The 16,786-nt window shown below is 37.4% G+C and overlaps 1 protein-coding gene across 1 annotated transcript in view; it reads left to right on the forward strand.

The window, feature by feature from the left end:
* The window catches only part of ccdc146 (coiled-coil domain containing 146), a 62,199-nt gene that overhangs the window by 14,612 nt on the left and 30,801 nt on the right, over positions 1-16,786 (forward strand). The window contains exons 3-8 of the mRNA XM_042511143.1: positions 7,048-7,130; positions 7,759-7,974; positions 12,442-12,499; positions 15,276-15,358; positions 15,620-15,713; positions 15,817-15,890. Coding sequence (XP_042367077.1) covers positions 7,048-7,130; positions 7,759-7,974; positions 12,442-12,499; positions 15,276-15,358; positions 15,620-15,713; positions 15,817-15,890 — 608 coding nt within the window. The remainder of the gene's footprint in view (positions 1-7,047; positions 7,131-7,758; positions 7,975-12,441; positions 12,500-15,275; positions 15,359-15,619; positions 15,714-15,816; positions 15,891-16,786) is intronic.

A 16,786-nucleotide genomic window follows, 5' to 3' on the forward strand; every position in this document is an offset into this window, starting at 1 on the left:
CCCTGACCCAGATCAGATTCCAAAGCCTTAATAAAAACTGTCAACTCCACCAGTCACTCTCCATTTCCAAACGTGGCTCAGGTGGACACAATTAATGTAAAATCTATGGTTAGCCAGCAGCAACAATAAAGAGGGCTTGTTTCAATTAGAACAAACAACTTTTTTTCTTTATTTACAAGGCTTACTCAGGATGTTGCAAATTAAGCAGAAGAATCATCAGAGACTTTAGTCAACATTATTGAGCACCTGCCAGTGCTCTGTCTTGATTCGATTTTCCTTTTTTTTTTTTTTAACATAATACAGCTGCAGATGACACTATTAACTCAGAATAGATCTACTTTAAATGAGAAAAGCCAAATTAGTTTAGATAAGATATGTTCTGATGGATAAATGAAGGAAAATATAGCCTACATGACATTGTATCTTTAAAGGGATACTTTTCAACCAACTTTGTATCATAACAATCTCTGTAGTTCACTGTCAATGAATGGTGGTAAATTTTCCTCCATCTAACCAGTGCCCAGATCTTCCTACTTCAGCTGACTGTTGTTGGCTCTAGGGATATTGCTCGAACCACAGATTGTAATTTTAGTTTTCATATGCCCACTGCCACCAACGCAAGAGTATAGAAGAGGATAAGAGATAGAGCGGCCTCGCTCTTACACGCTTTCAATCAAGCATGTTCACATATGAACCAAGATACTATGACTGTACTTCCTATGTGGCACATAAAATCTCTTCAGAAACATATTTTAGTGCACTGTTTAGCTGTAATATGAGAATTTATGAACAGGAAGGGGGCGCCAGACCATGTCCTGTATTTTAAGGACTGAGGCTAAAAAAACTGAGACCAAACAGGCAATGCTGATGAAATATAAACTAAGAATCTGTTACTGAGTTGCGTAATTCTCGCCAAAAATGTCTTCAGAATTGTATTTTAGAGAGCTGTTTAGCTGTAATACAAGAATTTGTTACCAGGAAGTGGGCACCATACTGTTTCCTGTATTGTAAGAACAGGGCTGTAAAAGTTGAGATTAAACAGTAAAACTAAGCACTATTGATCAAATATGAACCAAGATTCACTCCATCGCCTACTTCTCACCTCAAATATTTTCCGAAACATATCTTAATTCAAACTTAAGACTGTTTAACTGTAATACAAGATCATTTCTTACCAGCCAGCCACTGCATTGCCAACGCTATGCAAAAACACCAAAACTCATATTACACAACCCACCAATGGGCCCATTTATTGGTGTGGGTGGCACAGTGCATTCTGATAGTTGTAGTTTTTCTGCCTCTTGAGCCTCCTCAGCCCTTTTTTCTGTTGCCTGTGGTCACCAATTTCAAAAGCATTTCCATCTTTCTAATGAAAAGGCAGTCTAGTTTTATTAAAAGACAATCTTTCCAGCGGTGAAATACTTTTTAAAAAATGTTTTTTTTATACTTTTTTTTTAGATACCCGACACAATACTTTACTGTGTTTTGTCAGGAAAGTTTGGACTGAATTTAGACAGCCTCTCTTCATCTCCAGCATGAACAAAATATGTAAATTCAAACATGATTTCAAAGCAACAGCAGCCACCTGCAACATGTCACTGAAATAAATGCAAAACAGCCCTTTTTTTTTTAAACCCCCAACGGCTCTGCTCGCTTTGCTCGCCTCATGAGCTGTCAGTGTGGATATCATTAATTGAAACCGCTGGCTGCTCTTTATTTATTTTGTGCTGCTTAATGATTCTCTTGCATTTAGGGCTGTGTGTGAGGAATAAGCTCTAATTTTTTAATGAAGAGAAATGGGACATTTTGGTAGCTCAGATTGTTTGAATAAACAAAATCAGAAATTGCTTGTTTTGAGACCTCTTTAAAATCTCAAGGTGTTTATACTGATAAAGACATTTACAGAAAATTTGCTTGGGTCATTCCTTAGAATTTTATTCCCACACAGTGCCCCTCATAGCAGGATGAAAAGTCAGAAAACTGGAATATTGAATTGTTATATTACAGAAACTGCCTGGCTCAAAGATATTTCAGTATGGCAGATGTAGCCTGACCGGCAAGTTTGGATGCAGTCTTCTCATCCTCACTGCTCCAGTTTTTGGCCCCAGCTGTTGGTGAAGTTACACAATGGCTAACTTAATGAAAAATGTATTAAAATGCTGTGATGTCAGTATTGATGGAGAAGATAATAAAGTCTTTTATGAATAAACAATAAGCTTGTTTTGCCTGTTATCGTGATGTGGTTATGTGGTTGTTTTTGGTGGCTTTTAGATTGTCGTAATCGAAATTGCGTTCATACTCTCCCACAAACATTATGTATATGTCAAGCAATTTCACTGAGAATCTCATCGATATTATTAAGCAATACAAGCAACCAAAATTAATTGTTTATCCTGCAGAGTAGACAATTCTTAGTTTTGGATCCTTGTAGTGGCATTATGCCCTACTTGGAATCTTGTTATAAACTCGTGAGTTCATTAACTTGGCACTTATTATTTGTTTTTGGGACATGGCTATAGTTCCAGTATATGATGTGATTCATAAACACGGGTCATGTAATTGGATTTTGTTGTTTTTTTTCTGGGGCATTGGGTGTCTCATACACTTGTCATATTTCGAGAGAAGTGACACAGTTTCAAATAATTGATTTCATCTACCGAAGTGGCTCTCAGCCCTTATGGAGGAATACGCCAGAAAGGAAAATATTACAGCACAAAACTTCTCCTAACAAAGTGATTCAATCTAGCTGTAGGCTCGACTCCAGTTCAAACAGTCAGTATAAGGACATGAAGGCAGAGACACACACACGAGAGAGGGATGGTGTTTCTCTCCATCACAGAGTGGAATCCAGCGCTGTGCCTCGTGGTCATTATTTCTCTCCCTGAGGGCGCAGAGTATTAAAGCCCACAGCTTCTTTTTGTTATATACTTCACATACCTCCTGCACCACACACTCATATTACTGGAAGGTTTATTACTCTCTGCAGCACAGATCACATGCTTGGTTGGGGGAGTACATGAACAGGTATGTGGTTCCATGTGCCGGCATAAATATCTTCCAGTGATTGTCTCTATCGCACTTCAAAGATGTTCTGCCACATGTGAGCCTTATGCAGCCACCCCATAAAAGCCTCCAATACTCTATACTGCTGAAGATAAGTCTTGGCAATGGAATTAGAGAGGCTGCCTGAAACCGCTTCAGGCTGCTTCTCTCAGATAAATGCCCAGCGTATGGCAAGGGTGTCTGTCTCATCACTACGTTACTGAAAACAAAACACTGACAACATTTGATGTGTTATTCAGCCTCAAATTCTGTTTTGAATTTTGTTTTAGTATGATGACATCATTTCTAATGTTCCCATAATGTGCTTTAATTTGCATATTCTAAAAGAATTTTAGATTAAGGACTGCTTATTTTTTATTTATTAATCTGAGTTATTAATCTGAGGAAGGGGTTGGCTGGGATGTGACTTAATATTTTTTTTTTTGTTTTAAATTTCATCCTTTTTTTCCTTTTTTAATATTCACACTAAATGTACAGCACAGAGGCAGTGAGAATTATCACAAAATTAAACAGTTTATTTCAATTATTAAATCCTCCTCACAGCTTTCGTCACATATGATGTTTCATGACTATCAGGAGATTTTTTTTTTAAATTGATCATTTATGTTGTCACGATTTCTGGCTTTGAGAAACAGTGTAACCATGGCAATTGTAAAAAATAAATAAATAAACAAAATAACTATCATGCCTTTCAAACCTGTCGGTGGATTTTGGCCTTCAGAGGGTATTGAAAATTAATACAAAATACAACCATTAACCTTAAGCCAAATTTAAAAAATCATTTAAATTTGTATAGCTCTACCCTAAGCCAAACTAACAAAAAATAAGTCCCTACCCAGTGCATACAAAATTATCTGACATGCCTCCACCATATTACACCACCCCCTCCCCTCTTCTAAACAACAAACAGTCCCTTACATGACTAAAGTTAAAGAGATCAGTCCAAACCAGATGGTCCACTCACCATTCCAAGATGTAATGTTTTAAACACAGCTCATGTAAAATTTGTCAGGTGTTTTGCTTGAAGTGACCTTGGGTGATTGCTAATGCAAACTGACAAAAAAACATCTGAATAAATCATATTAACGACGAGAGCCCTAATCTCTATCATTCACAACGTTCATATCTCTGTCCTTTCAGCCCTTGGAACGTGCTTGTGCACTCATGAGCACATTTGACAACAGCCAGATAAACAATATAATGGAATGAATCTCAAAACATAATCGGCTATCCCTAATGTTTGAAGTCCGGGTGAGTTATCAGCCCGCGTGTGTGTGTGTATATAATCGGAGCGCTCGTGTGTTTTCATTGCCGTTAGATTACCGGCTACACAGTCCGACCTGAGATATCCTCAGTTCTGCAGCTCTTTGATACAGACAAGGCTATCCCTCATTACTCCCCTCTCTACCAACCTGGCTCTGAAGATAAGAGGCAACAACAGCGGTCTTCTGTTTATATCACTGTTTACACACACGGAACTACGTTGCCACAGAGAGAAATTTAACAACAACTCTTGGTGATAATTTTCCCTTTTTGCAACGCTGTTGACCTGATGTCTTTCTCTTTGCTGTGTTTTGTTTTGTTTTTACCAGGTTTCACAGCTGTGTATCCTTTTTTGGCAAATGGTACCTGTAATCTAAAGAACTGTACTGATTTAGGGGCCATTCTCAATTATTTTTCTTCTGCTTTTGAGATTGCAGATAGCTTGGGGGTTTGTTTTTTTATGCTGATTGTAATAAGGTGTTCTGATACTGTGATATCTGCTCTGATGATTAAGGTTTATTCAGCCCAACTTGGGTTAAATCCTCTTTACAGACATCAGGGAATGAGGCTTTGTTGTAGTCGATCAAACTTTGTGTTGGCGGGCTCAGACTGCTATAAAGGAGCTTTTCTTACAACAGTAACTGAAGTTTGAGCATATTACAGCAAAAATAAAGCAATTCTTGTCAAAAAAGTTCTCACTACTATGAAATTTTAAACTCTTTTGGAGTCCCTAGTGGTTTAGTTTCAACTTCTGGAACCTAATTTGTCACTAAACAATATTACAAAAGCGCTTACCGGTCAGAATTGTATTTGATTCAAAGCAATATCATCCTATTGAATATTCTGTCTGGAAAAAATGGCCAACAAGAGATTTCCACATAATGTAATATTCTATTAATATCTTTGCTTTTATACATGCAGCTCCGGGTCAGATCAAAGACTTTGAAATGGTGCAACCTGAGCTGGCACACCCATGCAGACCGATTTGCTGCCAACTTTGCTGAATAAAGCCAAACTGTTTAGGACTGCTGTAATGTCTGGCTGTAGTGCTCAGCTGTGGATGATTGACACTGAGGGAAATCTTTATAAATCCAGCCACCAATCATTTGGTGATAGGAGTTTGGAAAGTCACTCTTAGAGTTACTATCAACCATAATTAATCAATTTTATACAACAGTTAGTTCCAACCAAGTAATTGGACTGGACAAGATGCATTCAATAAGTGCTGATAGAGTACAATATTACTGAGACTTTAATGCATGTATCACTCATTACAGGTGCTCTTAACCTTTAATTACATTATACATTGATTAGCCTACAATAATGGTCGTTGTAAAAAACTTTGCAGCTCAAGGATGAACAATTTTCCACAAATAAGATTTGAGTCAAATTATGAATGGTCGTCAAAAGAGGACGAGGGAAGGAAAGACACTTGGATGCTTTATTGCAAACCTCCAGGTTTGCTCATATGACACCAAAAGATGTTGCATTTTACGGTCAGACAGTTCACTCACTGGAATGACACAAGCCACCAAAGCGACTGTCAAGAAACTTATTTTACAGATTGCACAATAAATGCAGGGTTCCCATGGTCATGGAAAACCTAGAAAAGTTATGCAATTTCAGAGTCTTAATTTTCAGGCCTGGAAATGAGTAAAAATCATTAAAGATTTGGAAAAGTCATGGAAATTTGTTTTGATTTGGAAAAGTCATGGAAATTTGTTTTGATTGTTACAGTAATCTTCTGTAGATAACCTTCCATGTCCACTTCCAAGGCTTAAAAAGCATATGCCTGCATTATGTTGCAGCATTGCTCTTCAAACTTTTATCTGGAAATGAGTGTTTTATCAAATGCATTAAGAATGCACTGATAGTGTAGTTATTTCCGTTTTCCCTCGTGCTTGAACACCAGTGCCAGACTGATATACTGTAAGTGCTTTTATGATTGTGCCTATAATATTAAATATTTGAAGTGAATATGAACATTACCAGCTTTTAGAGATTGGAAAAAGATGCTGTTGAATATCACACAATAATTACTTTTTGGACTAACATATGATGTACAGTTCTGTTTATGTTATACATTGTGAATGGTCTTGGAAATTTTATTATGGGTCTTGAAAAGTTATAGAAAAGTTTTGAAATTTTGTTTATGAATATGTGTGGGAAGCCAGCAAATGTAAACATACAGATAAATCTACATGATACAAAGTTGCTGGCTTGCAATAACATGTACACCTACATAATGTACCGAGCTAGTGTGAAGAAATGTTGGCAACAGTCCAGTCTGAGTCCAGCTGCAGAACTAGCTGGCAGAGTCAAATAAATGTTTTGATAAACAAACAAATCATAATCTGTTGTCGCTTATTATTGTACACTAATAAATGATGCTTGTAGAATTGTTGTTTAAAAGCAATATCACACTTAAGGCTGTGCTATTGTACTCATTGGTGTCATGGAGGGTATACACAGATAAACGGGGTACCCACATCTTTACAGCCATAAAGAAATTGGAATAGGAGAGTATACCATCTTCCTCCTTGGTAACCTACCCATCTACCTATAGTACACACAGCTTATCAACTACACCACTGCTTGCACTGAATATCAGCTCTCTTGTGTGAGATTGCTTAAATATTTTATGCTACCTCCAAATTCTTCTTAACAGATGTTTGTTTATGTCCATATGATTTGTAATTTTTCTGTTTTCGTGCTCCTCAGTTGTTGTCGTTGGGCAAAATCAGCCAAACCAAAGTCGCAAAACTGAAATCCAGCTACAGGCTACTCCATGACACTCTTAAGAGGTATGGCTTTTTGTTGTTGAAACACAAGTTCATTTGTCGCCCTCATATTTTTGTTTATGTTTTATTTTGTAGATGCATTAATACTGCAAAAATACTGAGACTACAGCCAAGTAGAAAAGTTCAATTCTTGTGACAGCCAGAATCCATCCAACTGAAGTGTCCTTGAAGAAGTCTTCTAACTCCTTATCAGATCTAGTTGTGCGTCTCTTATATACTGCTGAAAAAGGTGTGGAAGTAGCATCTGTGACAAGCTACTGGCTTCTGAAGAGACATTTGGACTGAGGGCACTTCTCACTCAGTTAGTGGAGCCAGCAGTCCTAATTTGAGCAAAGAGGTGAAAGCAAGGATGTAACTGAAGCAGTTTTAACCATCACAGCTGTCAATCAAAAGCATACTTCTTCTTCCTTAAGAATCACAAGGTCATGTCAATAATAATTTATTATAGCATGAAAACTTGCAATAATAATTAGCTCCTAAACAACACTGTCATTTTGAAAAAAATCATATAAAATTGAGATTAGACTATTGTTTTCCTTGAGTTTTTGGCTGTTGTAAATGTCACCACCAGCTAGGAAATAATATTTGTATACTGCATACCATATACTTAAATCATTGTTTCATCCAATAGTACCCAGGACTCTGAGATCCACCTTTTGGGAGAGGCAAAGAGGTGTCGTGCTGAGCTGGAGAGGCTGCAGGCTGAGGTGGAGAGAACAGAGGAGCAGAGCACCTCTGAGGAGCCTGAAAGTGAGGTCAATGAACTGAGGCAACAGCTCCTCCAGGCATACAATGAACTGAGAGCTGCCGAGGACAGAGAGTACAAGACACAGCACCAACTGAGATGGTGAGCTGTATATGCAGTCTATATACATACACACGTTACTGCAGCCGCTCATGCTGCAAGTTTCATTTTCAGTTAGATATTGAATCAAATGACACTGACAGTTGATTTAAAAGAATGCATCTATTATGAATTCCCCAAATTTGGCTGCAGCTTCGTCTCACAAACAGTTGATTCACACCACTGACAGGAACCCAAGAGACAGAGGAGAATAAGGGCAAAACACAGAAGTGAAACTGGTGTGGGGAAAAGAGAAATTGTGTACAGTAGGAGAGCATATGCATGCATGGATGCATGTACACACACACCCACACACTCACACACACTGGGGGGCAAGGGCAGCATCCTCACAAGTTTTCATTGACTTCAGAAGGAGGTGAAGGTGAAAGAGTAAAAGACACATGCATAATATTGTTTGTGTGTGTATATTGCTTGGCCTTCAGAAGTTTTATGTACCACTGAAACTGCTTATAGTTATAGAATGAATCAATGTGAAGACACACTAACAACAAAAATCACTCACAAGGAGACAGCCAGCAATTGATTTGAATTGGGGAGATATATGAAATTGGCACACTTGTTTATTTCTGTTGTCCTTTAATGTTTAAAGATATAGAGTTTAACATTGTGGTCCAACTTATTTGAGGTTTCTACTGTATTTATTTTATGTATTGTGTTGCTTTGCTAGCATCTCTGATAAACCAAATCTACTGGCACACAAGGTAAGCAATGCATCGCTTAGCGCAAAACATATTTTAGCCACTTAAAAAAATTAATCAGTATAAGTGTATGCTATATTTGGAATATTATTTCCACTTTAGCTGACAATCTAACCAATTGCAGCAGTGATAGACCAGCAACTCCTGTGATCTGCAAAATAAAATACTGTTTCTGTCAGTGGCTTTGAGATAAATTTTTCATTTCCCTTTCAGCAAGGGCTGTCTGACAGCAGAATAAAGCAGAGAAGAAATTCTAAATATAGAGTACACCTACACTTAGTTTAGCTTAGTTTACTACCATTTAATTATGTATTTGACACCTGGGTTCTGTACCCAGAAGTTTTGTCTGAAGCATTGTGTTTCAGTGTACATTCAGTTATTCTTTATTTTTATGTCATGGCAACCATTTGGCCCATCCCACATGGGATTACAAGACACGAATAAGCTTTCATACATATTCCAGTCTTGCATATACAAAACAAGTTAAAAAGGTAAAGAAACAAATGAAACAATCTAAAAAAAATCCCAAATGAGCTGTTAACACAAGGAACTGCCAAATAGATTATCACAAACCCTTTTTTTTTCTTCTCTTCCAGGCATTTTCCAGGTGACTGGATAATTTATATGTTAATAGCCAAGTCAGGGTTTGTGCATTCTAAGTATTTGCAAAATGTATATCTATTCTTATCTTACCAAACAAACCATCATGCAGTTCACACCAGAGAGGACAGCAGAAATCAAAATGAAACTCTGTTCTGCTTAGACACAGTGGACATATTGGACAGATTGACTGTTGGACCTGTACAGTATGTAATCTAGAAGAAGAGCCAAAGGTGAAATACCAGACCTCCGCCTAGCACATAGAGATCTCTGCTTTTTATAGAGAAGTTACAACGTGATTCTCCCCACAGTAGTCAGTTTTTACCATTGTAAGAGTTTGGTTTGTTATGAAAAGAAAAGGCCCTGTTACTTAAGGAGGTGGTTTTTATTGCCATTGCATTAAATGTTGTTTCTGTTTCAGCAGCCAAATTTTTCAAAGACTTATGTCATTGAAAACTTGATGTACACAATTCATAAAAAACAATGCCAGATTTTAAAGGATTTTTATGTTTGCTCTGGATATAACTTGTTTACTTGTCTGAGCTCTCCGCACTGGTTAGTTTTTTGACTTCAGCTCTGCAATCTGTTTCTGTTCCTCTCCTCTAATCCTTTCCTATCGCTCCCACGAGTCTCCTTTCTCATCACAACCAATTTTCCTCTTTTCTGCTGCAGGTTTCTCTTTTCCTTCCCCCCAACTCACTCAACACCACCACCAGTGTGTCCAAAGGGTCAAACACACCCACAGACATGGAAAATAAGACAAGTATCTCCCTCTTTTCTGTATACAAACTCCGCTTTTCAAGGGCCAAACTGAGGTTATTGGAACATTGCTAAGCAACATGATAACATGCAGTAATGGTTCCCAAATATTTTGGCTTCTGACCCTTGAAAACAAAGCAACAATCACTTTTGACCTCCTGTAACAGGTTGCATATGTCAGAGCATTTTTTTTCCTTCTTGCATTGAATCATTTTTTAGAGACCCCAGAAAATGAAATTTATAAGAAAAAAGCAGAAATTACGAAATGCATCAATATCTGAATCTGAGAGTGCTTAAAATTACAGGTACAAAAACTAAGAGCATGTAAAAGTCTCTTCAATATTTCTGAGTGTTAGATGTTATATGGGAATTGCAAATTGAGGCACTTAAAGCAATCAGTTGAGTTGTCATTTAAAGAGATGAAAGCTGAATTTCAAATGTTAATGATGAAAGCAACTGAAATTTCAGGTGAAGCACCAATAGGCAAGTCTTACAGTAGATCCTGTAGGCAGTTTTATGCATTTCCACTGCAGACAGTAACTTCTTCAACATAGGCGAAGTTCTTACCCGATGGTAATAACCGCGTCACTTTTCTCTCCAGCTCTCACAGTATTTCCTCTTCATGGGCGTCCGCACCTTGTTGATTGTCCACAAAGCAGGTTTTTGTGTCGACATTTTCAGAACAGAAAAAAAAACAGAGTCAAGATTGAACAACCAGTGAACTTAAGTGTTTCTAGCTCCACCTTTTAGTATTGTATCTGTGTGCTGGGTACTTCAACAAAAGGGTTATGAAAAGATAGGATGGAATAAAACAATTCGATTTGTACCATCTACAGCTTTGACTGTAAATGCAAAAAGTACACGAAACAAAATGAATCAAACTGAAAACAAGGCTAATTTTCTATGTTAAGATATAGAAGGAATGGCATCCTTGGCACACGACCTATCCCACTAGCAGGCTCATCACGCCCACTCTGCACCGTGCTCATACGTGCTCATTGATTTCCCCTTGGTTAACACCATTCGCCCTATCAGCGCTGCTGCTGTTGTTTGACACTGTTGAGAGCCGTCCAAGCAACTCATGCCCTCTCAATATCACATAGAACCTTTTTAAGCACCACAGATACTGTTATTGAAGTGTGAGCACTAAAATCATCTCACAAATGTATCCTAGCAAGACAAAGGAAGAAAGAAAAATAAGTAAATTTAACTCTAATATTCCTAATGCTCCTTATTTAATCAACAGCATTATTCTTATAAGTAGGTCTATTTCTTATCTTCCCTGCATTGCGTTTGACCCTGGATTGCTTCAGCAATATTAAACCACTCACAGCACATAAACTCAGCACTGTATTTCAAAGATATGATCTGTAGGATACAGTGATTTTTAGTGCAGAGCACACACACTAAGGCAGGGAGTTGAGGGCCTGGCGGTAATTGAAATATTAAATGAAAACCTCTTACAGAGCATTCTCAGAGGATGCGGTAACAGACAGGATTAGACACTGAGTGTGCATATTATTTGTGACAGTGTTTGGTTGTGAGCTCTGTTGTCCGCTCATCATCTCTTTCTCCTTCGTCTCTTTCAGCCCCTCGGGCCTAATCTTCCTCCCTCTTCCTGACTTTTCTTCAGTTCTTTCTCCATCCTCTTCTCCTGTCCAAATGGCCGGCGGTCTGCATATGACAAGCAGATGCTCACCATGCAAATATGCCTTTTAAAATCTTTGCGTCCTTTATCTTTAGCCAAACATACACAGGAATTCAGCACTTTTTCCAGTCACATATTTTAGCATTCATGCAGCTTTCTCTGTGTATCAGTTAATATCCAATATATCAACTTGTCAGGAAGATTAATATCATTTACTTTGTGAAACGTGTAGATGTACACTATGTGCTATTGTAAGGTTTTTCAAAATGACAGAGCTGACTCCAAATTGTTTCATACAAACTTTAATCAATTGCTCAAAAAGCATCTGCCGTAGGGGAGTAAAAAATTCATAGAAATTCTGTTTTTATATGCACATTTATTCTGTTTTCAGTACTTCATTTATATTTCTTTGTAGTTATGTATGAGACAGCTTGTGTACACTGGTTCTTTTTTATACATTATGTGTGTATAGCAAATGGTTTATAGCAAATTATCTGAAACTTTTGACACTCTATCCTTTTGTATTTGGTGCTTTTTCTTTCAAGTAAGAAGTGAGCATTCGTTTTGGTTAACAGGAAACTGCACACCAGTGAATTTCTAAAAATGTTAATACCCGTTCACTTCATGGCACTCCTCTTTCTGTTTAACTGGGAACTGAAACTTGTTATTTGTTTCTCCTAATAACACATTTTGTTTTCTTTTTCCAATGTTCTCTTCCTCTTCCCTCACCTCACCCCTTTGCAGTCTCTGGGAAGAGAAGCAGTATCTGGAGAGAGAGAATGAGATTCAGTCGAAACCTGCTGTAAGTTCATCATTGCACCATCCAGGTGTAGTTTCAGACATGTGGATTACATCTGTAACAAGGAGGATAAATATGAGTTTTACTTTAAGCCTCCATTCAGGCTTAATCCTTCAATATGAAGACTTCCTATTGCCTCATTTTGGAGCCATTTAAAACTGAAAAAAAAAAAAAAACATATTACAATCTGCTCTTTAGTTGAAAAAGTTTTAATCCTTGCTACGAATGTAAAGAGATTTTTAACCTTTGTTCAAGCAGGCAATTTAAGTAATAAATGGCTGCAAATCATCCACAAAGGCAAATGAGAGAGCAAAAATCATGCGTAAAAGCTTCAAAATTAATGAGTGCAGTATTATTGATGTTTCTTATGTTTTAGAAGAAAAACATGGAAATCTCTTTAGCTTGTGTTAACCACAGACTCTATTTCAGGCACTGACTTTGAGACGAGGTTACTGTAGGAGCAAATATGCAAACTCATTTATGGCTTTTAGGATTCATTCCTTCAGCACTCTATGATACTCACACGATATTAAAATATACATGAATCACTTCATGTTGCATGACAGACAAGAAATGTACAATTAATAATAAGAATAATCTTTAGTTCGCATATCACACTATAATCTCTGTATTTTCTCAATGCTGTGTGATTTCTACACTACAATAATATGCTGTAGGGCAAATTGTATTATGTTCATTATTTAGTCTGTCGGAAGTCTAACGCAATGTAGTGCAGTTTGAGTTCTCGGACATGAAAATCTACAGTAGCTGCTGAATCACGAGCACCAAAATTCAGTAGTTGTTGAAGAAAACCAAGAATATTATCATAAAGCCCTCCGGGAAGTCTCGAGGAGTATCATATTCACAATTCTCCAATCATCAGACTTCATCAAAAAACAGTTGGCTGTGCCGCTAATGGCAAAAGAAGGTTAGATTCAGAGCTTTGTGGAGCTTGTTGAATAAATTCAGCAGCTTTAATTAACTTTTGGAGTTCCTTTATGCAACTGCTGTTTAATTACTGATCCCAATAAAGAAACAACCCAAATGTTATACAGTTCTGCTCGCATGCCTCTGGATGGTATCATTTCCATAGCGTCTAAAAGTGTCTCATGGGTGACCTTCAACAAAACAAACAGACGAGAGAAATTAAAAATGAAGCTGAATGACAACTGAGGCCACAACATAACCAATTTATCCTGGAGGTACTGGTCATTAGTCCTTGTGTTGAGTTGCATTAAAATTGAACATTAAAAAGTAAATTTACATTAACAAAATACTTCTAATACCAGTGACACATGCCAATTTGATGCTCCATAGGTAGCCAGTATTGCAGTGAAGCAGTTGCAGCATTTTGACTGCCCATCATGAATTATTGAGCGGCAGCATTGAGTGGACAAAAGCATTGCACCAGGACTCAGGAACAATTCTTAAAATGTGCAACATCAGAAGTGTGTGATCAAATAATACTCATACAAGCAATATGGGTTATTATCATTTTGAAATTTTAAGTTTAAGTATAGTTTTATTTTTAATATTTTGAGTAACTGACTAGTTTAATTTAGTTGCCATACAGTTTTATGGTTAGTTTTAGTTTATATTATGAGGAGAGCCTTGATTTATAGTAGCATTCTATCTGCAACTTAATCCATTTTCAGAAAATGTTTGCATATCAAGCATCTTTTTCTTTTTTTTTTTCTCCGGGGTTTTACAGCAGCCGGCATCTGCTATGTTGCATTTCTGCCACCCTCTATAACTACAAAAAGACGTTAAACACAACAAGAAAAGTGGTATAACAACCACAGTGTATATAGAGCGAGAAATTTAAACTAAATTTACCCACAGTTATAATAGGCTGTAGTTCCGTGTTGTCTTTGTTGTAATTCTATTTAGTTTTCATGCTTTTGAATTTTTTATTTTTAATTGTAGTTAACAAGAGCATTTTTCACCTCTGGGTTTAGTTTCTTAGTTTTCATAACTGTAATAACCCTGCAAGTAATGCCTTCTTCTGTCTGTGTGAATAGCAGAAGCTGCTGCCCTTACTAGAACAGTTCAGGCAATATATTCTGTTAATGAAACGGCATTTATGTGTAAAGGCCGGGGCCTTTTTTATGAGTCCTTTTCCCATTGTTACTGAAACAATATGCCATATCAACCCATAACATTAGTGTGATATTAACGCTAATGAAGCAATTTGCCTGCTTCTCTCTCAGTCACACGCAAACACACACTTGTCAAACATGATTAATAAGCTGTGTGTTTCATTACAGAGCCCTCACATACATGTCTAGTTATTATGCTGTATGCACCATAGATGTATGCTTGAGGAAAACCACAAACTAGCTTTAAAGTGCTGTACATTTATCAAGCTGAATTGATAACAGCTGGTTTAGTTGCAGTTGTTTATGTTCATAGTCAGGCTTGCAAAATTGGCTTAATGTAATCCAACATTTTGAGCATTGTTAAGTGTCAAACCTATCTTTGCTGTGCAGAAAAAGGATGATAATTAAATTTTACACCTCAAACTGGAACTAATCACGGCATTGAAAAACAGCACTAAAACAAGTGAAACTGGTCGCAAATATATAAAAAGACAGTGAAAAACAAAAATTCCTGTACAAGCAAAGGGTGCTAGAGCTGACTTGAGAGTTGAGATCAGACACTAAGAAATGAGAAGAACGCTGGTATTTTTGCCTGTAGCCTGAGCTCAATTAAATTGTCATCATAACGCTGATACTCTTGATATGTGATCCCATCCTCATACTGCTGGTGGGTCCTCCAGGATCTGGAGAGCAGAACAAAGTCCCTGCAGGACAAATATGAGGATCTGAGGAAAGAGGTTTCCCAGAGACAACTGGAAGTCAGGTATTTTATCTCGCTGCTCTTCAGTGAGCACACATGCAGTTTGCTCACATTGCCCTGCAGATTGAAACAGCTGTACATACTCTGTGAAGCTCCTCATGACATTGTCTACTGAATTGTCTTTTCTTTCAGTTTTACTCAGTGTGATATTATTGTCAATTTAACTCAGAAGCAGTGCAGGTGAATCTTAAGTGCTGTTAATCAAAATTTCTTCAGATAATAGGCTTTTTCTCTGTGTGCATCTTGCCCTCACTCCCTGCACAGGAGTCTGACGGAAGATGTGGAAATGCATGAAGCGCAGATATTGAAAGAACGAAAAGAGCTAGAAGACAAGACAGAGATCATAGAGCTCAAAGAGGTCTGTGTGTGAAAGCATGTGTGTCTGTGTATACATTGCTTAAAGCACACCATCAATAAAATAACAAATCTGCTTTCTTGCATTTGTGTGTGTCTCTAACAAGGCTGAGAAAGCCCAACTCATCAGCATCCCTGACCAGATTTTCAAGGAGAGTGAAAGAAAACGCTCCAAGAGGGAGTAAGTACACCTAAATATTCTTTAGTGAAGGAAAGTTAATGTTTCAAACATCGGGACTGAAAATGAGCCCGTCAGGGTGTTTCAGTGAGACAACTCTAAGAAGAAAAGACAGCAGAAACATCTTTTGAAAATTAAGTCACTCCCTGTCAGTTGGCTCAAATCCTTCTGTAATCTGTCTCCTTCCCTTCATCTTTATCTCCTATACACGTAAGAGCTCGATTTAAGTGGATGAACTCAGAGTTATCTAATGGAAAGCGTGTGTGCTACTCATTGTTTTTGCTCAGCACATAATCTGTGAAAAACTTGAGCAAAGTGTAATGTGTATGTTTCTTCATTTTCATTCAAGAAGCTTCGGTTTCCAGGTACACACTTGTTGTTCAGTTTCTACTCTGTAACATTTGTTTCCAGCCATACCTCAGTCAAAATGAGGAACTGAAAAATGCAGGTCTATTTGTAGCAACCCTAAAAATAATGGACATAGCCACCATGACATCAACCATTGTTCTCTGGACTTTGTTTTGAGACCGTAAGATTGGCATTTTATTTTGACAAAATTCTAGACATTTCCACTGCAAAGAAATATAGAAAAGGCAAAAATCTTGCCTTTGATTTGAAAATTGATGTTCAAAACTTCCTGGGAAAAGACCCCAAACCCCAGTTTCATATGCTTCACCTCCAATCTTGGCAGTAAACATGTTTATTTCGGCCATTCAAGGAACTGCAGTTTTTTCACTTTGCATTGGCTTTATTTTTCAGCCCTGGGGGTTGCTGTTTGGTAGCAATAGTCAAATTATTCTGAAGAATTTAAAGGTTTTAATCCCTCTAACTTAATTAAGAAAAAACATGACAACATATGCATGAGACATCATTAAGTTTCGTATTCAACTGCAGCTGCA

Source organism: Plectropomus leopardus, chromosome 22 (genome assembly GCF_008729295.1).
Source record: "Plectropomus leopardus isolate mb chromosome 22, YSFRI_Pleo_2.0, whole genome shotgun sequence".
Taxonomy (NCBI): Eukaryota; Metazoa; Chordata; class Actinopteri; order Perciformes; family Serranidae; genus Plectropomus; species Plectropomus leopardus.